General features: G+C 35.7%; 3 protein-coding genes across 3 annotated transcripts; 1 reads left to right on the forward strand and 2 right to left on the reverse strand.

Annotated features, from left to right (window-relative positions):
* Window positions 1-13: 13 nt before the first annotated feature.
* On the reverse strand, window positions 14-5055 carry LOC106139321 (protein lifeguard 4). The gene is made up of 5 exons (XM_013340745.2): window positions 4975-5055; window positions 3247-3410; window positions 2797-2902; window positions 2267-2418; window positions 14-1798 (listed from the first exon to the last, which is right to left on the reverse strand). Exons 1-5 carry the CDS (start codon window positions 5038-5040, stop codon window positions 1549-1551), a joined length of 738 nt encoding a protein of 245 aa, XP_013196199.1. The 5' UTR covers window positions 5041-5055; the 3' UTR covers window positions 14-1548.
* Window positions 5056-5814: 759 nt separating this feature from the next.
* Window positions 5815-13897, forward strand: LOC106139320 (periodic tryptophan protein 1 homolog). The gene is made up of 13 exons (XM_060954426.1): window positions 5815-5998; window positions 6078-6136; window positions 6394-6524; window positions 7158-7231; window positions 7522-7627; window positions 7929-8036; window positions 8653-8827; window positions 9626-9722; window positions 10096-10266; window positions 11253-11343; window positions 12280-12361; window positions 13280-13431; window positions 13774-13897. The coding sequence occupies exons 1-13, from the start codon at window positions 5915-5917 to the stop codon at window positions 13845-13847; spliced, it is 1404 nt and encodes a 467-aa protein (XP_060810409.1). The 5' UTR covers window positions 5815-5914; the 3' UTR covers window positions 13848-13897.
* Window positions 13898-14108: 211 nt separating this feature from the next.
* LOC106139324 (aspartate aminotransferase, cytoplasmic) lies at window positions 14109-26400 on the reverse strand. Its single transcript, XM_013340750.2, has 10 exons — window positions 26147-26400; window positions 25150-25257; window positions 23099-23172; window positions 22739-22847; window positions 21937-22154; window positions 20596-20746; window positions 18231-18396; window positions 16638-16709; window positions 16166-16381; window positions 14109-14245 (listed from the first exon to the last, which is right to left on the reverse strand). The coding sequence occupies exons 1-10, from the start codon at window positions 26256-26258 to the stop codon at window positions 14224-14226; spliced, it is 1248 nt and encodes a 415-aa protein (XP_013196204.1). The 5' UTR covers window positions 26259-26400; the 3' UTR covers window positions 14109-14223.
* Between the last annotated feature and the right edge of the window lie 656 nt (window positions 26401-27056).

Genomic DNA, 27056 nt, shown 5'->3' on the forward strand with positions numbered 1-27056 from the left:
TTTCACAAGTCAACAATACACATTTTGTGCTAAAAATAAAATCTAAATTCATAAAATTACAAATAAAATTTCTGTTGAATTCTAACTTTATCTGTGGATTAATTATTCAGTTTATAATACATTTACAAATCAATGATTAAGTTGTGACAAAAATATTATTTGTCAATGAAAAAATATAATTTTGCTCACAGCCATTTTAGCTTTACATATTTACAAAAAAAAAGTGTGTCTAGGAAAAGTTTAATAAACATGGAATGTGGGGCTATTTTATTAATTTCAAAATAAAAGTATTTTTCGATATAGATAAAAAGAAATTTGATCTATTAATGGCCAGTATAAGTAAATTTTTTGTATTTACCATATTTTCACTTTCGGATAAAAAAATAAGTTCTGAAGTTTTAAATGCCGGGAAAAATAAATTTGTAAAGTTAAAAAAATTGTTATTAAAAAAACAGTTCTTCAAATAGAAAAAAAAGAACAGTCATATTACTACAATTTAAAAAAGGAGGCCTAATAACAATACTGATTCGTAAAAAATAACACTCGACGCTAGATAAATTCGCGCCCGTCGCGAGTTCGTGCAGTTGTATCAAAAAGAGACTTCACCCAGCTCCGATTATTGCAGCCAGGCAGATGTTATAATCGTAATCTATGTGGATAACATACATTTTGTAGTGCATCCAGATGAACTATCCCACTACTATACCCAGGGCCCTATCAACCTTCCGGTTGTCATCGCCGAATCATTTTCCGAGTACGCTGTTAGAGAGTTTAATCTCTAACAGCGCACCTTTCTCGACTCCCTACTTAATCTTTAATAGTGTAATTTAGTAGTGTTGTGACCCCCTATTCTAGTCTTAAAATAGGTCCTAATATTCTATCCAAGTGCAATAATGCTAATATAAATTCAACCTGTACTCCACCCGGGTGAAGCACATATCAGAAACTCTTTGATCACCAGCGACCGATACAAAATGTTATCCAGCACGGAGTTTTAAAGTCTTCAAAAAATTACTTTTAATTTTGCAGATTGTAAGACGCAAATGTCAACCTTGGAATCATAACTGTGCAATACAATGTTAGAACAAATAAAAATTGTATGCTTATACCTGTTTATACGTATTAAGACGAAGTTTAAATTTCAACTTAATTAGGTATTAGAAACGTTCATATAATCGTTCCTTAGTCGCAAGTTACCAATTAAGTGCATAAGTGGATCAGTAGAATAGAATCATTTCTAAGTATTTTACAAATAAGTAACCACCCCTTTCGCACCTTGGTGGGCGTGGCCTTAACTAAATTGCCATTTAGTGAAATACATAGAAAAATACTTAAGATCTTCAGACTGTATTACTTAAACCCTTAATGCACCCTTAATGATCGAGGACTTAAATTTAACTTAATTACTTCGCCACTAAATATGTATAAACAGGCTATTTACTTACAATTTTGGTGTATGATTTTATAATACAACACAATCTCATAAATTTAATAAATATAAATCATAGAGCAAACATTCCAAGATTGATTCTAAGATACAACAATCTTTTACTTATTCATCTCGTTCAAAATCCTGAGTATATGCAGGAACAGATTTATAATATCCAAATATAGATTAATTGTGGCCAGAATATATTCTTCGGGGGATAGCGTCGTCATCATCATCTGGGTATCAAATATTAGGAAGAAGCTGAAGAGGATCGCTCCGGAGAAAGCCAGGGCCATCTCGAGGGCTGAGCTCTGGATGAAGATCTGAAGGAAACCACCAATGAGCAGCACGGAGAGTCCCGCCACCAATCTGAAATTATTAAGTTAAAATGCAGGCAACGTATAAAAATGGGGAAAAATTACAAGGATTTATTGAAAAGGATGGCCTCGAAGTAAGTTTCCTCTATGGAACTTACCAGGCTTTTGATGTTAGCCTTGTATGGTTCTTTCGAAAAAAAAGTACGGTTTCCGCCAAAGTACATAATCCTGGAGTAATGGCCAATAATATTGTGTACTTAAGTGGATTTATGTAATAAAACCGCTGTCGTTAAAGGCGACTTGAGGGATAGGCTTACAAACTCGGAATTCTTCTTGTAGCCGATTTTCTAGCAACCTGTCACTATTTAAAATACAATGCTATCATTGAGCCATATAGCTCTTTCAATCTTCAAAACTGTTGGCTCTGTCTACCCCGCAAGGTTAGACGTGACTATATGTATGTAAAAATATTTACACTGATAAAAATGGTTAAACTAAACTAAGACCAGTTGACACTCACCCATATCCAACAAAAGAGAAGTCCCGTTTAGTGTTAAATGTGTACAAAGTGAGAGCGAACACCACAGCGAATGTGAGAACCAGGGCTTGCAACACCACGGCCGTGTTGTAGAACGATACTATGACACCCACTGTGTATGCTTGAACCACCGTCTGGAAATTATGTTAGTTTTTAAAAACAAGTCTTGCGATTATGTTAATAACGTTTTTAATTTAGTTGCTTTGTGTTTCATCTATACCTACTAACATTAAAAAGCTGAAGAGTTTGTTTGTTTGAACGCGCTAATCTCAGAAACTACTGGTTCGAATTGAAAATTATTTTTGTGTTGAATAGACCATTTATCGAGGAAGGCTTTAGGCTATTTAACATCACGCTGCAACTATTAGGAGCGAAGAAATAATGGAATATGTTGAAAAAACGGAGGAAATTATTTATGTCATTAATAGGTTTTTTTCCTTATGACTGCTACTACAGTATCATACTGAACTGCGGTTAATCCCGCTGAATCATACAAGAAAAAATTTACTTACAAATGCGGCAAGCAGATACAAGTTAGCGGGGGAGTCCCGTCGTTTGAATATGAGGGCAATCAGGATCACCATGCTCAGGATAAACGCCAGTCCTATCATCCAGGTGCTGGAATAATGTTAAAAATATAATTCAAGTACATATGTATAAAACAGAAAGGCGAATTTAGCTTTAATCTTTTGTATACTGGTGCTAGTAGTTGTTCTTTTAATAAACGCAAAATTTTTAAATAGATGTTACTGTATATATGGTTGACAGATATGGAAAAGATTAAATTTTCAGTGGATATCATTGGCAACTAGTGAATCAGACCAATGTGGTTGCCCCAGTTCCCCAGGCATCATACCAAGCCTGGTGGAAGGTCTTCCCTTTGCTTAACCAATCCAGGATCATGGTCAATTTTTTCCCTGAGGGATGAGGACATTACCAGGACTAAAGAGGCTCAAACTTACTTCTCATGAATGAACCCCTGCACCGGCTTCACAAGTAGGAACATGCCGGAAATGGCCACAGTTGCAAGGAGTTGTACCGTCAGCAAGCCGTAGACTTTGCGGACGAACGCCAGACGTATCTCTCTGTCGGCATTCATCACATTGTTGCGATATGCAAAATCATCCTGTAAAAGAAATTAATTTACAAAACATAATACAAGATGATTGACGTCGTCAACACAACTTGTTACTAAAACTGTGATTGCTTCCATAGAAAAGAGTTACAAAAAGTGGCCATACAAATTACAAGTAAAGACAGTGTTAAGCAGTATTATATCCAGGAAGGATTGCCGCTTTCCCTTTTATACATACATACATACATATAATCACGTCTATATCCCTTGCGGGGTAGACAGAGCCAACAGTCCCGAGCGGACTGATAGGCCACGTTCAGCTATTTGGCTTTAAGATAGAATTGAGATTCGAATAGTGACAAGTTGCTAGCCTATCGCCTAAAAAAAGAATCTCAAGTTTGTAAGCCTATCCCTTAGTCGCCTTTTACGACATCCATGGGAAAGAGATGGAGTGGTCCTATTCTTTTTTGTATTGGTGCCGGGAACCACACGGTACCTTCCCTTAGTTCCCTTTTATCTTTCCACTTACCACAATCCCTGCATACTTTTTGCATCATCGAGGTTTATCAATGTTGGAAACATACAAGCTCATTGGTTTAAACTTTTACCAAAACTTATAACAATAAGATACCCAATTTGATCAAGGTACTTTTGTCAAAGCCTGTCCTACCATTGTTACCATTTAAGAAACTGATGATTAAAAAGTTCTTAGTTATTTTATGCTTACATTTCTCTCTGTCTCTCTCCTTACAGTAAATTTTCAATACCTTCCTTAGTTTTTAGCCCCAGAAATTGGACTCCATTGAGAAAAGCATTTCAAAAAGATCACATGATGTACAAAGAATTAAGTTATTAACATATTGCAAAAGTTTTAAGGTTGTGTTCCTACTTAACACCAAGTGTATTGGACTAGTTAATATTTGGTGATACACCTGTGTAACAATCACCATGTTATTTAGGTTTACTCCTCTGTTTAACTAAATGTATACTCTCTATCTTATCTTCGTGTGCCATGTGGTTCCCGGCACCAATAGAAAAAAGAATAGGACCACTCCATCTCTCTCCCATGGATGTCGTAAAAGGCGACTAAGGGGTACGCTTATAAACTTGGGATTCTACTTTTAGGTGATGGGCTTGCAACTTGTCACTATTTGAATCTCATTTCTATCTTAAAGCCAAATAGCTGAACGTGGCCTATCAGTCTTTAAAAGACTGTTGGCTCTGTCTACCCAGCAAGGGATATAGACGTGATTAGATTATATTTAGATTATATCTTATCTTCAATGATAAAAAATAGACATGTCAAAAACCCTATTGCTGATATAATTGAAATTAAAAAGAAAAAAGATAAACAATTACGCATATAATGAAATCAATCGATGGGAATCCCAATAACATTTTATACAATTTCATAAAGTATTTTTAAAATAAACCTGAAAACATTTTGCTCATAAACAAACATTAATAAGCTGCTTAGACAATTAGTCTTCACGGCGAATTAACAATCTATTGCTTCTTGCTACTGCCAATATTGACCGAGATAAGGTAAATAATGAAGGCCATACTACGTAACGTGTTACATTCACAAAAATTTCTCAACAACAGAAATGTTTACCTCGATGGTTTCCTTTCCTCCAAGTTCACAGTCATCCTGCGCCATCATTAAGGGTATTGAAGCCATGGTAATATATTTTTCACACACACTGGATGTAAATTAAATGTTTGGATGTATTTTAAAACAATCTCAAGAGGTACTTCGTAGGTACGTGTTTGTTATCTTTTGACTGCAAAATAATTCTGTCAGCAGATATGACAGTGACGTTTTCGATACTTGGACGCTTTTTTTTCTTTTCTTTATTGTGGTAACTTCAACGTACTGATTAATTAGTAAAGAAATTTAAATTTAATAGAAACTTTTTAGAGACATTTTGGGACAAAAGTCACTAACTTGTTCGCCGCAAACTTAAACATCGCAATCACTTAAAATTTTTAAAAATTGTAATTACCTAAAAACTAGATGTACAATTATCCCGTTTTTTACCCTACGAACTTAAAAATTCTATTGATAGATCCTACCTAAGCACAGTACCAAAGACTAGTTTTTATCAAGGAAAAATATATCTTGATACTTTACTATATACTGATACTTTATCGGGCGATAAAAAATCACTCCTACCCCTACGATGTTACGCAGGCAGCAGTTTAAAAATTTTATACATACAAAAAGTATATTATCACCCAAGGTTAAGTGGTAGATCTCGTTCGATCTACAAGACAGCGTATGCATTGAAAGTTATATTATTCGCGATTTAAATTACACACCATACGTACAAAAGTCGTGATTAGCTACTGTACACGACGTACAATTTATGGTATTTGTAAAAGTCACAAGCTGTCATAATCATCATTCATGTGTCATTGTCATGTATGTCATGGTATGCCTTTGTCATTTATTTGTTTATGTTGTTGAGGAATGGTTGTGGACGAGCGCATGTCACATGTTGATTTGATAATAATTTTTAATTACTTAAATTACATGAAAAAATAGTGATATAATGGAGGAAAATACACCCACAGTCAGTTTAGTATCATGCATGCACTTTGTTCGTCGTGGTATAGCGAAGGCGGTACCAGAAAAGGTAGGTAGTGTGCGATTTATGGGTTATATTCTTGATCACCGACTTGTGTAATAATACTTTTGTTTGCCCTGTTTTTTAGATTGAGTTGACTGAAAAAGAGTTGGCAGATATAATTAAGCAAACTGCTAATGATTTAAGGTAAGTTATTATTTTCTCATCACTTATTTCTTACAAGCAATACCAGCTACATCAATAATACAAATTTTGAATTTTTTAATTTTGAGCTAAAAATCCTCGTGTTCTATTGACCAATCACTGAAATTAGGAAAACCCAGAGAATTACTTGATAACTTGATGCAAGGACACACATTTATTAAATCATTTTGAAAATAACATAACTGAATTTAGGTTTATCTCACTTCTTTACTAAGCCATAATCATCATAATATTTACAGAATAACAGAGAGAGGTGAAGATGTAAGTGATGATGAAGATGACAATGAGAACGTTGGCAACACAGAGCAAGCAGAGCCAGCCGACCCTAATGACAGATTTAATTTTGCTAACTATGACAATGAAGATGACTGTAAGTAATTCAAATTGATTATTCAATAATTAATTAAATGCACCAATTGATTGTTGAGTATAAAAATCAGAGTAAAATGAAGATTCTTTTTCTTGAAGAATATAGATAATCTATCTATAAATAAATATAATTATACACAGATTGAGTTAGCCTCGAAGTAAGTTCAAGACTTACGTGATACTAACCTCCAAGACCCAGACCAATCAGAGAAAGTTCGTTTCTTCTTCTTCTTCTCATGTTTCTCAGGACCTCCGGTGGCACAGACAAGCGTATTACCGAGGCCGTCATATCCTAAATTGATTTTCAACCATCCGTATAACAAGCTGAGTTTGATCTTATAGTTCAACCGGTAGATAATGCCTTATGGCATTTAGTCTACCTATTGTATGTATGTTATTTCATGTGCAATAAATTTGAAATAAATAAAAATAAATTAATAATCTCTTTTCAATCATACCTTTTATATCTATATCAAAGCCACCCATTACCTAAAAAGCATTCTTAAAGTTTTAATATTAATGGAGCTTAGCCTTGCCCTTGTTTTACTTTTGCAATATGCATGGGAAGAGAAGATGCTGGCAGGCAATAATTAAACTAAGAATGTAAAAATTTAAAATGACATTTGTATTCCAGCAAATCCAGTGGGAATCGGAACTGTTGCCACTCTGCCTAATTTGGGAGACCTCAGTGAGAATGTTCAAATAAGGGTAAGAAAAATACCAAAGCTAAATGCTATCTAAATCAAGTTAAGGATATAATATTATGTTGTGTGTATGTGACGAGCAAGCTGATGATATGATTTTTTTTTTTTTTTGGTGCGTTTTAATTCTAATAGACTTCATAATCGAAGGATGTGGTCTCTGCTATATGCTGATAATAATAAAAGTGTGAAATAAAACAAAGTCATCAAGGGAGCTGTGTTTGAGGACTTTGTTTATTAAACAAACCAGTATACATTTATTTATCTTTTAATAAAAATATTTGCAATCTATTACAGACTGAAGGCCCAGACAGTGATGAAGAGGATGACATAATCAAACCGGACGATAATCTCTTGCTGGTGGGACATGTTGAGAGTGACGCCAGTATACTAGAAGTTTATAGTGAGTAAATTTTTTTTTAATTGGCACTTATATTCAATTGAGTACCCTTATTCAGAATTACTACAGACTTTTACTGTGAATAAATAAAATTCTAATCAATTTGTCAGTTTGGGAGAAATGAATTTGGAAGTTACATATCTAGCTAGCGTAAGCACACAGCAATTGTTTTCGATTGTCAATTTTATTTCGTATACCCCTTAAGGGATGAACACATGATTTATGTATATTCTCTCTCCTACTTTCCAATTTCAATATGGGTCCAATAAAATTGGTCTTAACTTGAATATTTTCTCATGTCTAGTATTCAACAAAGAAGAGGGCTCGTTCTACGTGCACCACGACATCATCTTGCCGTGGTTCCCGCTGTGCATTGAGTGGCTCAGCCATGACCCCTCAGACCCTGGCCCAGGTATGGCATGGTTTTCAAATAATTATTTTTGTTTATTTAATATATTAAATAATGCAGAATGTTTAAGGCTAATAAACTTGAGATTCTTTTTTTAGGCAATGGGCTAGCGACCTGTCACTATTTGAATCTTAATTCCATCTATTGTTATTATGTATTTATTCTATTGTTGGCTCTGTCTACTCCATAATCCAAGATAAGGATTTTGTTATATATCATATATTGTGCAACTGTATGGACAAAACAAACTGCTGAATGTGGCCTATCAGTCTTTTTAAGACTGTTGGCTTTGTCTACCCTGCAAGGGTTTTAGACGTGATTATATGTATGTATGATTGTATTGACAAAAGGCAAATTTTATTTAGACTAAAATCTCTCGCCTAGGACCTCTTTTAGACCAGTTTGGTAGTGTCACAGCAGGACACACTTTCTTTGTGAAATAATTTTAAATCTCAACTAGATACTGAAGAAACCAATATCTCTTCCCCTACTGAGAGTGTTCTTAGCTATGATTAAAGTTTAACTGTCCAAGATGGCTGCCTCCACAAAATGTCGGTAACAATAGGTATTTCGTCAGAGGTAGTGTCTCGGATATTTTTATTTTCTCAAATTTTTCAAGGTAACCTGTGCGCCCTTGGCGGTATGGATCCAGTGATCCAAGTTTGGGACCTGGATATAGAGAACTGTCTAGAACCAGCGTTCAAACTCGGCCGGAAACCCAACAAGAAAAAGAAGACTAAGAGGATTGGCCATAAAGATGCCGTGCTTGATCTATCTTGGAATAAGAACTTTACGTAAGTTTAAGGCAATAGATAAAAATTAAATTTAAAAAATATATATTATAAACGATTTCCTTCTTCCTTTTCTTCTTCATCCTGACTTTAGCCCCGTTTACACCTGCATCTCTCTGGAAAGGACCTCGGAGTGCACCTTTGACCCTGACCCTGGATTGGATAAGTCAGATTTTTGGTTTTAAGTAGCTGCGTATTTTACACGAATTCCGTATGACCTACACAACCTTTGCAGGGGCACCTAACTCATATTGGATCATGATTCACACATCCAGAGGAGTTAGTGCGAGTTTAACTCTATCGCTCTATCTAAACGCGTCGAGCAAGTAATCACGAATTTGTATGGAGTTGCATTAGTGCCATCGCGTTACCACTAGGTGGCGCTGATCAAATCACATACTACATACATACATATAATCACGTCTATATCCCTTGCGGGGTAGACAGAGCCAACAGTCCTGAGCGGACTGATAGGCCACGTTCAGCTATTTGGCTTTAAGATAAAATTGAGATTCGAATAGTGACAAGTTGCTAGCCTATCGCCTAAAAAAAGAATCTCAAGTTTGTAAGCCTATTCCTTAGTCGCCTTTTACGACATCCATGGGAAAGAGATGGAGTGGTCCTATCTATCTATCTATCACATACTAATTCGCGTTTACTTGCTCGTCGCGTTTGATCGAGCAAAACTCGCAGTAAGTCCTCAGTTGTCCGAGTTTGTAAGTCACTCACGATGTTTTCAGTATCTTTTAGAACATATACAAATTACCAAACAAACAAATATGTTTTTCTTTTTCATTGTAGACATGTTCTGGCTAGCGGCTCCGCGGACAACACAGTGTTATTGTGGGACCTCGATCAGGGCACGCCGCACACAAAACTAGATTATTATGAAGATAAGGTAACATGGATTTTTATTATTTTATCTTTTAAACTAGTGAATATTTTATTGGTTTTATATTTCATAAGGTTAAGCATGTTCATAAATTACTGTCTTTATATATTTGTCAGACATCCTGTATAAGTGAAGAAATAGACTTATAGTTCATTCTGTAGTATCCTTGTCCCGTGTCAATTTATATAGCTATTACGTTGCGACAATATTCAACTGAAAATAATAACCTTATTACATATCACATAAAAGGCATTCAACAGTGTTTAAAGTAAATTTTCAATTGATCATAACTTCTTTTCACTTAAAGTTTGCCGCCGGGTTGCAGGGGAGATTTCTTTTCTCGTGATACATTTTTAAATGTATTTTCTCTCTGTTTCAGGTGCAGACGGTGAGCTTCCACCCGCTGGAGGCGCAGACGCTGGTGGCGGGCGGCTGCGACGGGCGCGCGCGCGTGGCCGACTGCCGCAGCCGCGCCGCGCCGCGCGTCTGGGCGCTGCCCGGCGAGGTGGAGCGCGCCGTGTGGGACAGGCAGAACCCGTTCTGCTTCGCTGTGAGTGTGCTTCGTTCGCTTCTTAAGTTACAAAGAGTGAAACTCTTGGTGGCGGTCGTTTTCAGAAACAGGTGGTATGCAGTGGCGGATTGACTTGACACATTTCCCGCAAGCAGGCTGTTCAAATTTTGCCGCTTCTTGTGATCTCTGCATTTCGATAGTCCACACGGAGAAAGTGAGGTGGAGGTCAAATGTCAAATTTTATAATTAACTAAAACTTGTTTTATTTAAATAGGTATTTTTTTTTATTTCTGTAAGAAAAAATAATGTTTTTGCCGCCCCCTCAAAACCGCCGCCCTAGGCTTCAGTCTGCTGGTAAATCCGCTACTGGTGGATTGACATGGGTGTGAGATAGGCAGAACCCCTTTTGTTTCGCTGTGAATGTGATCCCTTCCTTCCTTCAAGGCGTTTCACTCTTGACAGAGTGGTCGTGGGCATTTATCAAGTTTAGATCAAATGACAAGTACGGTAATACGTTCATGCCGAGATGCACTCATGAACAAATAGACAGAACTCCTTCTGTTTTTTTGTGAGTGTGGTTAAAATGGTTCATTCCGCTGTAGTCGCCTGGGTTAGTGATCAAATTCCATATTTTTAGGTCCTGAAAACACCTAACGGCATATCACCTGGGAGATCAAAATCAACAAGATTTATATCATTAGCATACGTTATAAAATATATACCTACGGGACAAATCGGATTGAGGTAGCCCTGAAGTAAGAGCAAGTTCGAAACTTGTACATATATATATATGTATGTAAGATAATGTAATAAGTTAGGGATAGCCTTATAAACTTGGGATTCTTCTTTTAGGCGATGGGCTAGCAACCTGTCACTATTTGAATCTCAATTCTATCATTAAGCCAAACTGCTGCACGTGGCCTATCAGTCTGTTCAAGACTGTTGGCCCCATCTACCCCGCAAGGGATATAGACGTGATATGTATATGTATGTATGATAATGTAATAAGTTTTTGTCTATTCCAGATGAGTAACAACCAGGGCAAGGTGGCGTACGTGGACTGCAGGCAGGACGAGCCGCTGTGGACGATACAGGCTCACGAGAAAGAAGTCACGGGTAAATTCTACATACATTTACTGGTTTTGTTTTTGTTTATAACAACTTTATTGGTTTATGCATCATAGTATAAGATAATATTAATAGGCGACCATGTAACTGTTTTGTTTCCCTAATAAAGATAAAAAATAAAATACATACATATGGTCACGTCTATATCCCTTGCGAGGTAGACAGAGCCAACAGTCCCGAAAAGACTGACAGGCCACGTTCAGCTATTTGGCTTAATGATAGAATTGAGATTCAAATAGTGACAGGTTGCTAGCCCATCGCCTAAAAAATGAATCCCAAGTTCGTAAGCCTATCCGTTTGTCGCCTTTTACGACATCCATGGGAAAGAGATGGAGTGGTCCTATTCTTTTTTGTATAAGTGCCGGGAACCACACGGCACAGGTAATTCTATTTTATTTTTATATCAATTTCAATAATATGTAATAATCAGTGTTTCATATAGGAATTTATGATTATATCAGGATATTAATAAATAAAACACATTTGAGCTTCGCTTGCATGATGACGCAATCTCAAACTGATTTATTGTCTTGTATGGCCGTTACAAACTGTCTCTCTTGACAATGACATTGACACTAATATGACACAATCAGTTCATTAATAATTCAATATTAAAGTGTAGCATTCACAGCCGACATAACCAAATATAAGTAACTAGCGACCTGCGCTCGGCTTTGCACGAGTAGCATTTATACATATAAATCTTACATCAAAATCCATTGTGTAGTTTTAAAGATCTAAGCATACATACATACATGCAGACGTGGGAAGCGACTTTGCATTATAATATTCAGTGAGTTTCTAAATTAAAATTATACTATCTCATACATAAAATCACAACCTTTTCCTTTGTGTAAACAGAGACTACATCATTCCGTTACCTACGTACTATCGTAATTTTAATCTTAATTTTACCTTCTCTAGGTCTGATTCTCAGTGATTCGGTTCCTGGACTTATGGTGACGGTGAGCACTGATGGCAAGATGAAGACCTGGGACACCACGAGGTCAGTAACTCAGAATAACCTAGTATTTCCATGATATAAGCTCATTACGTACATACATATGGTCACGTCCATATCCCTAGCGGGGTAGACAGAGCCAACAGTGTTGTAAAGACTGAATGGCCACGTTCAGCTATTTGGCTTAATGATAGAATTGAGATTCAATTAGTGGCAGGTTGCTGGCCCATCGGCTAAAAATAAGAATCCCAAGTTTGTAAGCCTATCCCTTAGTCGCCTGGTACGACATCCATGGGAAAGAGATGGAGTGGTCCTATTTTTTGGTATTGGTGCCGGGAACCACACGGCACACGGCATAAGCTCATTTTCGATTTAAATATGTAGTTATTTCGGTCTGATCTCCCAAACGGGTCCACTCTTCATTATTATTATTACTTTTGTCCGATCTCATCCACTCTGTAATATTTTGTATTCCCTTCTGATTCGTCCCCCTAAATGGGGGATCAGATATGAAAAGAAAATAGTTAAAATAAAATGCATGAACTAGGATATCATATCACGTGGAACGGAATAACCGGATTGTGTTATTTATGTTTTGTGAGGTGAACAAATGTTTTTTTTTTCCTGACTTATAAATATAGATGAAAGGGAAAGTATATTAAAGAGAACGCAACAGAACGATTCTTAATTCTGTTGTGTATGAATTATTATGTTCGTCTCGCCTAATATCTGGTGTCTATTTACTCGCAACTCGCTCCCAGTAGAAGTGTATTAAAAACTATTCTAAGCGCGGCGATATATCAAAATTGTAAAATAACGCATCTCACAGTTTTTACCTCTTAAATGTTACTGCTTCTTTTCAAATTACTCTATGGTTAATCTTATATCTGCCTCTCTCACTTTACTGACCTTTTATAAATGTCACATTTACATTATTTAATATATCTGTCTCTCTCCCTCCAGCTCGCCCCCAGTACAAGTGAGCGAGAGGACGGGTCGCGTGGGAGCGGCGCTGTGCGCGGCGGTGTGTCCCGAAGCTCCGTTTTCTTTCGCGGTGGGCGGCGATAACAAAGAGTGCTTCATTGAGGTCGTCGACCTCACTAACAGCGATGAAGGTAATCTTTTATCTTTTTTTTTTTTTCATCTTTGCATTTTTCCCAGTGTCACCCACCCACCAAAATGCTGGGGCCGGATTAATATATAAGATTAAAATACGTCTATAGAATAATCTAAAAAAAATATATAATGAAGAGGAAAGATTTCTATTATGTTTAAAAACTAATTAATATTTTTTTATTTGGTACATAATTAGACTAAATGCAGGAGTAACCTGTGAGGTAGTAAGTAAATGAGTGATAAAAAGTAATACTGGTAAGCTGACTTTACCGAACCAACAAGAGATTTTCAAATCCAAATCATTCTTCATTTAATTGATAAACATTTTATATTTTTTTCAGTTTCAAACCGCTTCGGCAGTCGTCCATTGGTGGCTGTGACCACGGAGCCAAACGACGCCGCTATGGAGACATAGATATATATATACGTATATTATGTTATTGTTAAATAAATTATGTACATAATTGTAAGGTCTTTTAATAAGAATTTTTTTCTTACCTCTCCTGTATATTTTAACCCTATACAGATTTCTGTGAAAGGTTAACTACTCCATAAAAATAAATGAAGAGATTAAGGATATATTAGCTTGGGGTATAACAGCTTATGCAAACACTACTCTTTGTTGACTGAAATCGCAGATTATAATATTCTTGGTGGTTAAATAAATAGGCACTGATTAATGAAAACGATTTATTGTAACTTTAAAAAATAATATAAAATAATATGTTTGCCATAAATAAATTCATGATTTTATCATTCTTCTGTCGGCGTTTATCGATCTGTCATCGTTATCATAACTTTGCGCGATTGTCACTGAAAGAAAATAAAAATATTAATTGAAATAAATAAGGTCCTAATAAATTAAGTACCTGCAAAATAGGTACTCAAAGTTTTATAATTTATACCATAAAGGTTCTTTTCACGTGTTTTTTTAAAAGTTACACTAAAACTATATAAATATTCATAAAATTATATTTCAAAATATTTTTAAATAAGCTTGGTTGTACTGTTTTCTGTGACTAATGATGCCGAAGTATAATAATTTTCTTGAATTAATTATATGTAAAACAGATCAATTGTATAAATAGGATATCATGAATAAAATAAAACTATAGTTACTATAGAAATGCCATATATTGCAAAGTATTTTTACAAGTATTCACTAAATGGATGATATATTATTTTCCCTCTTTATATTAAACTACATTTTATTGCACAAGCTAAAAGCTTTTAATACTGCTTTTTTTGAGTTATCATGTATAAACCCGAATATATGCACAATAAAAATATTCGTGAAAACAGGTTTCTGTTTGTTAAAAAAATAGTTTGTTAACTTTCACAATCAAAAAAACAATATTTCCACATATTTTAGATAAACGGAAATACATTTCTTGAGTTTCTGATTACTAAAGTAAAATAATTTGTGAACATTAAGCAAAAGCGGCGTAAAAATAAGCATATTATCTAAGATATAAATTGTAAATATAACTTCTATAATTTTTTATTTTAAATACAATATATACTATATCTTAGCTCTATAAAATTTAATGAAATATAAACATTATATATACTTCATTATAGATATAAATAATTTCAATATAATGAACACATATAATCGTTGAAAATTTACTCTAAATATATTTAATTGTATTATAATACATAAACTAAGATACAAATTTGTGGTTGAAATTTCCTTCAAACGTCACAGCCGAAGTTGTTAAAACTACATTTGCCCAAAACAACTGTATAAAATGTAATATATTACAAATCTAAATATTGCTTTCGGTTTTACATAATAAACATAACTACGTTATTGGTCACAAAGTTATATTAAAAGCAATTATTTTTACTGTTACATTCTTTTTTAAATAAGTGTTCCAATTGTATAAATAAATATTATAAGGAAATAACTCTCAGATGATAAACGTAAATAATCTGCGAAATAGGTACTAACACGAAAAACAAGAGCGGGGCGAGGAACTAATTTTTTACAAGCATTTCATGGTCTGTTTTATACAGCAAATATTTAAGATATTATGATAGTAAGTCAAGATAAAAGATAAGCAGACTCAAATAACGCGACACAAAAATGAATTATTTATGTTTACCGCTTTAAATAAATATTTTGCCAAAACTAATAGTAAACAAAATATTTTGCCAAGACTACTCTTAAACTTTATTATGCTAAAATGAAACTACACTAAATTAATCTTGGCTAAGGTGCAAATACACGACGCGCTTCGTCAAACGCCTATAATTACACGTACTTACACTTAGTTTCTAAAATTCAAGAGCAATATTGCTGGTTACCACGAGTCTCCGCGTGATCTATAACGTAGATGTATAAATTAACAACTTTTAAACTTTCACACTAATAAAATATCCCTTAACTTGTTCTTTAAATACCTTTATAAAAAAAATAATATTTATATAATTTCATATATGCCATAATTTCATTGTAACATGCAAAATTTTATATGGACATTAGTAGGTATTTAAAATTAATGTTAGGATGGCTACCCCGCCAAATTAGAACAAATTTATTCTCAAGTCTTAACAGCTAAGTTTTGAGCAAATTAAAAACGAAGGTGTAGCTCGAACACTCTTAATTTCGAAAATAGAATTATGATTTTTTTATGCCAGCACTATTTCAACATTTCAATTCTTTTTTTAAATCACGGTCATGGTAACAAGTTTTAAACTTTTTTTTTATTATAAGCAAATCATATTTACTCTTCGGCCGGGAACTTGGTGACGGCGTCGTGTATCGCGTTGGCGACGTACTGCACATTGCTCTGGTTGAGGCCGCAGATGTTGATGCGGCCGGAGCTCAGCAGGTAGATGTGGTACTCCTGGATTAGGTACTCCACTTGGCGCTGGTTCAGGCCGGTGTAGGAGAACAGACCGATCTGTTTCACTATGTGGTCCCAGGAGCCGGGGGTGCCCAATCTGTAGAAGTTATAAAAAAAAAAATTACTATTAATAATTATCTAAATAATTATAAGCCATTATGATAATAAAGATAAAGTAACAGGAGAAATATATATTAAAGAGATAAAACCCACTTGGTAATCTTTTGTAATTGTTACATATCTTGATTTCAAACTGACACCTCGTTGGCTGTTTATTTAGATTAGATAAATTAATATTTTGAAATATTATTGATAAAATGTTTAATTGCTTATTTGATAAAACACACACTTACTTCACAAGTTCTGCCCTCAAAGCTTCTCTCATCTGCATGACTCTTGTTGACATTAGCCTGATGTGTCCCCTCCTGATGACAATTATTATTTTAATAAAACAAGTTATTATTTAGAAGCACGCCAGTAGTTCAAATCTTTCGTTCACTTGGCGTAAGACCCAGTTGCGTCCGCCTACGACCACGATCCGACTAGTCAGGTTTTTACACGAAGCGACTTCTGTCAGCAGGTGGGGTCATGATTACACAGCCTTTTTATAGAGGTTTACTGACAATGTTTTCCTTCACCGTTCAATCAATATGTTATGGGTTCTTTAATACGAGTATTTTACAGTATTATCCCTTTATAAGTCACACCTACGCAAGTCTAAGATTTTTATGGCGAGAAAATATTTGAACCAATCAGAGCGCGCCATTAAACTCGCGAACCGAACCGTCCCCTATTACAAGCGTTATAGCAAGTGACATTTTGTTTTTGTATTTTATGTTTAATGTACTTGTAATAAGGACGTTATTTGATTGAGTTCTCATTCGTGAGTCAAATTGAGTCGAATATTGCCGATGCTACTTATGTAACGGTAGAATTGTTCAGAGATGATATTTTGTTTAGGTGATGGGTTAGCAACCTGTCACTATTTGAATCTCAATTCTGTCATTGAGCCAAATAACTGAACGTGGCCTATCAGTCTTTTCATGGCTGTTGGCTCAGTCTACCCCGCAAGGGATATAGACGTGATCATACGGAATGAGTCATAATACAGTTGTTACATTTTAATTTTTAAGCACTAAACATTCAGCCGCAGTCAGCATGCAGAAATACAGGGTGACTTTTAATTCAACTGCATAAATTTAACTGTTAAGTGTACTCATCTAAAGGATATTTAAAAACGTTAAAAGAAAAATATCGGTTCATATTTCAGAAAGTACGAAAAAAAATAAAAGTATCAAAATCCAAGATCCTAAATACGTAATATCACCCCGGCCGGCGGAAAAGCGACGCGTAAGATTCAGAGGTCAACGACACAATTCATACACCTGAGCGATCTCGACAACTCTGTACTTTACTTGATCTTGATACTAGAAAAATAATTTATTTTTCAGACATTTATTTACATGTTTAGTTTTAATTTCTTTTTGTAGTGTTGGTCTTTAATAAGCGTGTGACGTAGTTTTGAGGGTTTTTTTAAATGTGAAAATGATGACGTCTAATTTAAATAAAAATAGGCTCAAACGGCTCAGAAGCATGGGTATAGTCTATGATTAAATGGATGCAGTTGTTTTAAATGTCACCCTGTATAGTGTTACGCCCGCGACTCCGTCCGCGTGGTATAGTTATTATGGACATTAAAGCTCTCAAGGATGCCCGTTTTTTTCCCAATTTCCATTATTTCTTCGCTCCTAATAATTGCAGCGTGATGTTACGTAACCTCAAGCCTTCCCCGACAATTGGTCTATTGAACACAAAAACAATTTTACAATTCGAACCACAAGTTCCTGAGATAAGCGCCTTCAAACAAACAAACAAACTCTTCAGCTTTACAATATAAGAACATATAGACGAATTTAAAAAAGCTCAAAGCCACGTGAAGCACCTACCACTCGTCGAACAGCTGCCGGTCGGCGAGCACGTTGGCGACGACGCGGGCGCCGTGCGCGGGCGGGTTGGAGTACATGCCGCGCACCACCCACGTCAGCTGCGACTTCACAGCCGGCGCCAGCTTGGCGTCCTTCACAACGATCGCCAGGTTCCCAACGCGTTCGTCTGGTGAATAAAACATTGTTTTTTTTTAAGAAATTATAATAGGCATGATGACAATTTTTTTTTTGTTTTAGTGCTAATTTTATTTCACAACAACTAAAACATTGGACAAATAATGGCATCAATAAACAATAAACTACCCGAGATATACGAGGTAACATAACACATTATTTGGACGAGTCCAAAACGCTACTCAAGTGTGACGTCACAACTGAGTATCTTGTTCCCGTCATGAACTTTTTTTGTATGGCAGCTACCTTAATTATTGCGTTTATAGATATCATGTCTTAATAAAAGTTATTCCATATTTTTGTTTATTCACTCCTGGCATAGTTATTTAAAATAATTTTGAATTTTTTAAATGGACTTTCCCATCGTATTTTGAATGAATATAAAACATATATGGCCTCAACATTATAACTAAAAATTCACATAACGTATTTAATTACGCGTATTCTATCATGTTATGCACTAATTAATAATTTTTTAAGACCTAGTCATCATCCCTATTTTGAATTATTTAAAAAAAACACCTATTAATATCCAACTATCTTGGGATATTTCTTGTAGGCGATGGGCTAGCAGCTAAGTCGCTATTTGAATCTCATTTCCATCATTAGGCCATACAGCTGATTGCGGGTTTTCAGCCTTTTTCAGACTTTAGGCTGTATCTACCCCGCAAAGGATAAAGACGTGATTATACGTATATACATATGTATGTATTAACACCGTGGTAACTGCGCCGAAATCTAATTTATATATTGTACAAAGGTTCAGCCTATCAGAGCGCGCTTATTTCAATCCTCGAACTGAAATGTCCGATAAATATTTTACTACTATTATGAGCGAGATAGCAAGATAATTTGTATTTAAATTTAAAGTTTAATGTACTTGTAATAAGGTCGTTATTTTACCATTGCGATTTATAACCGTGATAGTACAGTACCCAACTAATTCGAGAATAATCAACTTGTTATGTCGTTCGTATAATAAGTTCCGCTGGATACCTTTCGGGTCACCGTCTGGCACCAAAGTTTTCAAATGAATCCTTCATGTCAAATGAGAGTTAGTAACGCCTATGGCCTAACCTTTCAATTCTATCATCAGATTAGCTTCACTCCATTTTATAATAATGTTGTGTTGTCACTGCAGTTACGCCATTTTCAATCTACTCTCTAATCTTAATTAAATTGTGATCATAGGGTTATTTCTGCGTAAGAAATAATTGTGTCGATTTTAAAGTTATACCAAGATTATGTAGATTATGAGCCTAACTTCCCACATACAGTTTATCTACGATAAATCAGTTGGAAGTAAATAATAAACACTACAATTAAATATTGATTTCCAGCGGGAAGTATTAAGGTTAATTTGTTATAAACGTGATAAAATTCAACGGATACAACATTACACTTTATCGCTTTGATAACAAAGTTCAATCTTCTGTCTTCACGGATGACCTGAAGAGATAGGAAAAGGTAAAGGTGAATGAATACTAATTGTAGAGTCCAATCTAAAGTCCATTCATCGTCGGAACATCTATTATTTCTAAATATATTAAAGAAGAAAGTTAATGACTGACTGACTTATCAACGCACAGCCCAAACTGCTGGGTCTTAAGTCTTTAAATTTGACGTTGTAAGTTCTTTATGTGTTCTAGGGGTACACTAAAGGAGAATTTCCCGATATTCTCGCGGGAACGGGAATTATGGCGATTTTTCGTTTTACGCGGTTGGAGTCTTGGACGTCCTCTAGTACTAAAATAAAATAGGTATAGGTAACTTTAATTATTTATATGTAAGTGCTAATCTGCAAAAACCCTGAGAACTGATCATGAAAATTCTTACACCGTTAGTGGTACATTATTTGCGGGTGTTTTTGTGCCGTGTGGTTCCTGTCACCAATACAAAAAAAGAATAGGACCACTCCATCTCTTTCCCATGGGTGTCGTAAAAGGTGACTAAGGGATAGGCTTACAAACTTGGTATTCTTTTTTAGGCGATGGGCTAGCAACCTGTCACTATTTGAATCTCAATTCTATCGTTAAGCCAAATAGCTGAACGTGGCTATTCAGTCTTCTCAAGACTGTTGGCTCTGTCTACCCCGCAAGGGATATAGACGTGACCATTATGTATGTATGTGTTTTAGGCTACGTATAAAGCCGTATTGAGACGCCAGTAAAGTATAAAGGCCGACACTCACTATACAGGCCGAAGTTCTTGGCGTAGGACTGAGCGCACACCAGCTCGAAGCCACGCTTCAGGAAGTAGCGCACGGCCCACGCGTCGCGGTCCAGATCGCCCGACGCGAACCCTTGGTACGCGCTGTCGAAGAACGGGAACAGTTTGCGCTCCTGCAAAACAATTTTCAGAATGTACTATCCTACTACTATTATAAAGGCGAAAGTTTGTATGGATGTATGGATGTTTGTTACTCTTTCACGCAAAAACTACTGAACCGATTACCATGAAATTTGGTATGTAGGTAGCTGAAGACCCAGAATAACACATAGGCTACTTTTTATCCCAGAGTTCCCGCGGGATTGATAGGGTTTCCATGCGGACGAAGTCGCGGGCGGCCTCTAGTTATATCATAAATTTAAAGAATTTCATACACACAAACACACACACACATGATCACGTCTATATCCCTTGCGGGGTAGACAGAGCCAACAGTCTTGAAAAGACTGAATGGCGCCGTTCATCTATTTGGCTTAATGTTAGAATTGAGATTCAAATAGTGACAGGTTGCTAGCGCATCGCCTAAAAAAGAATCCCAAGTTTGTAAGCCTATCCCTTACTCGCCTTTTACGACATCCATGGGAAAGAGATGGAGTGGTCCTATTCTTTTTTGTATTGGTGCCGGGAACGGCACGGCACATGTATGTCATAATGAAGAACATTCCTATTCAAGTTTTAATTGCGCCGTTAAAGAGATTAATTCTATCTTAAAGCATTAAAAATCTGCCCACTTTCTGATATCCGTGACGTAACAATATTCAATTCAATTAAAAATACTAACAATGTTTTCTCTCGTCCACATTCTATTCTAAGTTTGGATATTTTTTAGGTTGACGTTGTTGAAGAAAATGCTGCAGTGCGGTTTGTTACCGCTTCTGCTGCACTGACGCCTTAGAAGCGGCAACTTAGTTTAAAGTAATTCATTTGACGTCAACCAATGTTGTGAAACCAAAGATTTGACAATTATTAAGCGATATGAAATATCCTGTTATAATGAATAAAAATTTAGAATTTGAATTTATGAATTTTATATGGCAATAGAGAATTTGCAGATCGTGAACAATAGATTATAGAAATTTTAACTTTTAAAGTTATATTCCTTGTTCCGAAATAGTACGTTAAGACTTTGGTCTCATCAACGTCAAAGGTCATGACGTCTTTGACATAACTTTTGTGACACGGTTTGACACAAATAAGTAGACATAAAAATCGGTGTGATTAACCCTAGTTTATTCCAATTTATATACGTATGTATAAGTCAATAGTAATTTAAAACAAAATCAACATTTTCTCAAAAACTCACCTCCATGACATCGGCTATCTTCTCCCACTGCTCCTGAGTGGGGTCAATGCCCGTGGGGTTGTGCGCGCATGCGTGTAACAGTATAACTGAGTTCTCAGGCGCCGAGCGGAGGTCTTCTATGAGGCCGTCAAAGTCGATAGCACAAGTCTTCGGGTCCCAATAGCGGTATGTGCGGGGGGAGGTGAAACCGGAGTTCACGAAGACCAGGTGATGGTTTTCTGGAAGACATACATACATACATATCATCACGTCTATATCCCTTGCGGGGTACACAGAGCCAACAGTCTTGAAAAGACTGAAAGGTCACTATATATATACTATACTAAATAGTGACAGGTTGCTAGCCCATCGCCTAAAAGAAGAATCCCAAATTTGTAAGCCGATCCCTTAGTCGCCTTTTACGACATCAATGGGCACAAGATGGAGTAGTCCTATTCTTTTTTCTATTGGTGCCGGGAACTACACGGCACTGGAATCTATTTTCTGGAAGATTCGATAAAAACTTGAATGAGAATTAGTGGTTGAGGTAACTGCTTTCTTTTTTACAGGAGTAGACAGAGACTGCGTTTTTTCCTTGCCGTTTCAAGGAAGCTTGTCAGTTTAAGTTACTATCTCTAGAAGTCCTCGATTTGATCATTGAATACGCTACCTTGGGTCTTCCCTTTGAAATATTCACATTTATACTGACCTTGTAATGTATGTATATACTTATTCAATTGTGTTCCCAAAACAAATATTTATGTTACTTATATAAGTACTAGTACACATTTCGGTCCAAAAATTAAATTATAAGAGAACTCACCCCACGTAGGACTCGAGTAGTAAAAGGTGGTGTATTTCAGATGTTTGTTGAGGAACTCCGCGCCGACTCGCAAGCTACCCGTACCTGAGAGAGTTTGTATACCGAAGGCCTGCGACAAACAGAAGGGAAGGAAATTAAATTATTTTATCTTGAACACGACGACAATACCACATCCGGTTTCTCCCGAGACAAACCCGGGATACGCATATGATGATATTCCAGTATCCGTAGTATGGCACTATCGCTGGGAAAACTATCGATATTTCGCTTTTTATTAAGACGAAATAGGACAGCGATAGTTTTTCGTGCGATAAAAACGGCGTCGCGCGTGCCGTACTACGGGGCAGGATTGATACTTACGCGGCCATCTGCAATGGCGGGGTTGTCAGGTCCTATGAGCATCGCCACCGATGCATTAGAGAATTGCTCTAAACCTGTGAAAAGAAAGACATTGTATTAATTTTCTCAGATTTATAAATATTTATAATATCAGCTAGGTGTGTATTTGACTTATTGGAGTGGGGTTTTAAGTTCCTTTTAATAGGACCACTTCCGCTTTTACATGGATGTCGTAAACGGCGACTAAAGGAAAGGATCTCAAAGCCTATTTATTATTCTGATTTTCTTTTTCTTATGATGAAATAAAGAGTTTATCTATCTATATAATAAGCTTGAGATTCTTCCGTGATGGGCTAGCAACCTGGTTGGTATTTGATATTTCTATTTACTTTTAAATCCAATAAAACTTTAGCCTTGCAACCTCGGGCCCAACATTTTGAGACCTTGGCATAAAATACTTTAACACCGAACCAATGCTACAGATCAAAAACGTTGTTTATTTCTTATGTCATGGCATTATTTCATGTGGAGTAAACTGTCACGAAGAGTGTAGAACAACTTACGTCAATGACCCTACCAACTTTTGATAATAAACAACTAAAATAGATATAACGACATGTATACTTATTTCCATACCAAAAACAAATACTTATGTAAATATTTCTATTAAAGTAAGTAGCATTGAAAGCCAAAATTTTAGCTCAATTACCATTTATGCACGCAACATGTCAAAACATTTATTAGTGTGAATAAAGATGCCGTGGATGTCGTAAAAGAAGATAAAAGGATAGGCTTATAATCTTCTTTTAGGCGATGGGCTTGCAACCTGTAACTATTTTAATCTCAATTCTATCATTAAGCCAAATAGCTAAACGTGGCCATTAAGTCTTTTCAAGCCTGTTGGCTCTGTCTACCCCGCAAGGGATATAGACGTGACCATATGTATGTAATAATATGACATACTACCTAATAATTAAATGAATCTATTCTATTTTTGTTTTATTACTAAAATAAGTAGTATGACGTAAAATAATAAACGAGGTTGATAACATTGTATTCGTTATCAAAGTTACCTAAGGCCTTCGGCTGATTACGCCATACGTTAACAACTTAACGGTTCGACGATGAAAATATCTAAATATAGGGAATGAATGAATAGTATATTGTTAAGATATTTTCCTCATCAATTAAGATTTCTTTCATACAAATAGTGACGACCTGATTGGCGCAGTCGGTTTCCCGCCTCTGGACCAAAAGATTCAATTCCCGGGCGGTTTCCTGATGGACTTGGATGTTTATCTATTCAAGTATTTATTATTAAATACAGTATAATTGAGTTACCGCACAGGTAGAAGAGGCAGGCCGAAAAGATCATGGCTGGACGACGCAAAAGATGATATGCGAGCCAATGGACTGAAATCCGAGAACGCCTTAAACGGGACTAAGTGGAGAGAAAAGTAGGAAGGTGGACCCAGGGCTCCCAAACCATTCTGTAGAGGGTGCAACCGGAAACGCGCAGAGAGAAGAGAGAGAGTATCATTGAGTGAGTATTCCATAACGCAAGACTCAAACTTTCTTTCGAAAACACTGAATCGTAAGATTTATTCATGTAAATATTTGTTTATGTTAGTGTGCGACGTTCTATCACTAGCTATGCAAGTGAAAAGGAATTTGACCACTTAGCTGCAACACATACATTATTTCACAAAGAAGTGCATAAGAAAAATATTAACACTGAACAATAGGCGTCCAGCCACAAAACACGAAGGAGTTTATTGTTGAAGATATAATTATGGTGACCATATTTATTTTGATGATGGCCACAAATTTTTTATTACTTATAATGATGGGAACAACTTATCCTATCCACATATACTAATTAGACTCTACATTCAAATTAACAATGTTGACCATGCATCGAAATGTGATAGCTTCAGCCTATTAACATCAATTTAAATAATTATTGCTCATGGATGATGCAAAATAAGTATGCAGGAATCGTGCAAAGATGTAATCTCTGCCTTTGCCCTTTGGGAAAGAAGTGTGATTTTATTTATGTATGTATCACTCACCTAATACTGGTAGGTATTCATGCAGCAGAGTGTTGTCCTCAGCCATTTGTTTTTCCATCTTCCTGACCACGGGCAACACCCATGGCTTGCCGTTCTCATCTCTGTATGCTGTGGAATTCCAAGTTCAAATAAATTTCTTACAAGTACTAAATATGATTTCTAACCTAAACAATTTAGAAGAAAATATTATTCTAATCACTTCTTTTTTCAACTTTGGCCAGTTAACTACAAGGGGTGACCCAATTGGTGGAAATCATTCAAAACACCATCAAGAGAAAATAAAATAAATTATTCCAGGATTTTTTATTTTTTTGTAGAATGAAGAAAAGGAAAATTTTTATGAATTTTTTCAACCAAAACCTACTAGTAAGTTGTATTTAATATGTATGTTAAAGTTTAAAAAAAGTGATTTTATATTCAATATTTTTCTTCGAAAGTTTGTTGATTAAATGCTTTGATTTTTTTTTAAATAACATGCAATGCTGTGCGGTTCCCGGAACCAATAAAAAAAAGAATAGGACCACTCCATCTTGTTCCCATGGATGTCGTAAAAGGCGACTAAGGGATAGAATTACAACCTTGGGATTCTTCTTAAAAAAGAAAAAATATTTTAAATATTGTATCATTAAGGCAAACAGCTGAATATGGCCTATCAGTCTTCAAGACTGTAGGCTCTGTCTTCCTCGTAAAGGATATAGACGTGATTATATGTATCTATGTAGGTAACTACATAAATATAAAATTATATGCAGAAGCATTTCATTTAATTTCTCTAATAACAACTTTTTTACATCAAACCCTATCTAACTTTTAAGGGTAGATACCGAAAAAACGAGCTATTTTTATTTGACGAAACCATGTATAGAATAGGCATTATCAACATTGTTTGAGATAAATAAACAAGTTACATAATAGTGTTATAGGTTATGTATACGATATAATGCAATATCTGTTTAGATTTTGAGTAGAAGTTCAATCACAAACAACAGGGACTCACCGCCGACACTCAAATTGACCTTGTTCTGATAAGTGTCCTCAGAAAATAGTTTCATGAGCTGAAAAACTTCAATCGGCGGGCCCTGCTCAACTACTTCAAAACGTGAACCCATTTTTAAATTAAATACAAACGTCCGCCTACAATGTAACACAATGGCGTAATGCCGTGTATTCAGTTGATTGCTTCGGCGTAATAAATAGAAAATGTGATAAATATCAGTTTATCAATCAGCTGAAATCGCTAAAACATCAATGGTTTGACATTTTTGCCCTTCAGAATTTTATTTGACGTTTCAAAGTCACAACTGTCAATGTCACGCCGATGATTTGTACGACATGACAAGACAACTCAAAGCGTTTTGTTCATGCCTCAGGTAATTGCGCATTGTCATTGCTTTACATGAAGAATTCCTCAAACGTCTAAGGTAGTAAAATATGTAAACCTTCTTCTTCTTCCTTCTTTGTATGTAGTAAATAAGTAATTTTTTTTGCTCTTTAAGTGACTTGACGTGACTTTCTTTTGTTTATTATTGCAGAATAGATTCGCTGAAATAAAAAAACATACCTAGTTACTTATTGCTTGGACATAAAATCGTGATAAAATCCAAATAAAACATTTTCATTCAAAAAATAAATTGAATATTTCCTTCAAGAAACAAAATGACTCCAGAACCTAAAGTTATTGGTTTCAAACCTGAATTTCCGAACACTTTGGTAGGACTTTTCAAAAAAGGATGCTGGGAGATTCCTGAAATAATGGGTGCTACGGGTATGGCACTTTTGGGAGTAGCAATAGCTTTGGTAGCTTTGCAACGATACAAAGCGATAGATGGCGAAAATAGTGAGTTCAAGTATATGTATACAATAGTGCGTAATGGCGATCCTCGAGCATGCCGCTTTAAAAACCCCTC

Source organism: Amyelois transitella, chromosome 4, assembly GCF_032362555.1.
Source record: "Amyelois transitella isolate CPQ chromosome 4, ilAmyTran1.1, whole genome shotgun sequence".
In the NCBI taxonomy this organism is placed as follows: Eukaryota; Metazoa; Arthropoda; class Insecta; order Lepidoptera; family Pyralidae; genus Amyelois; species Amyelois transitella.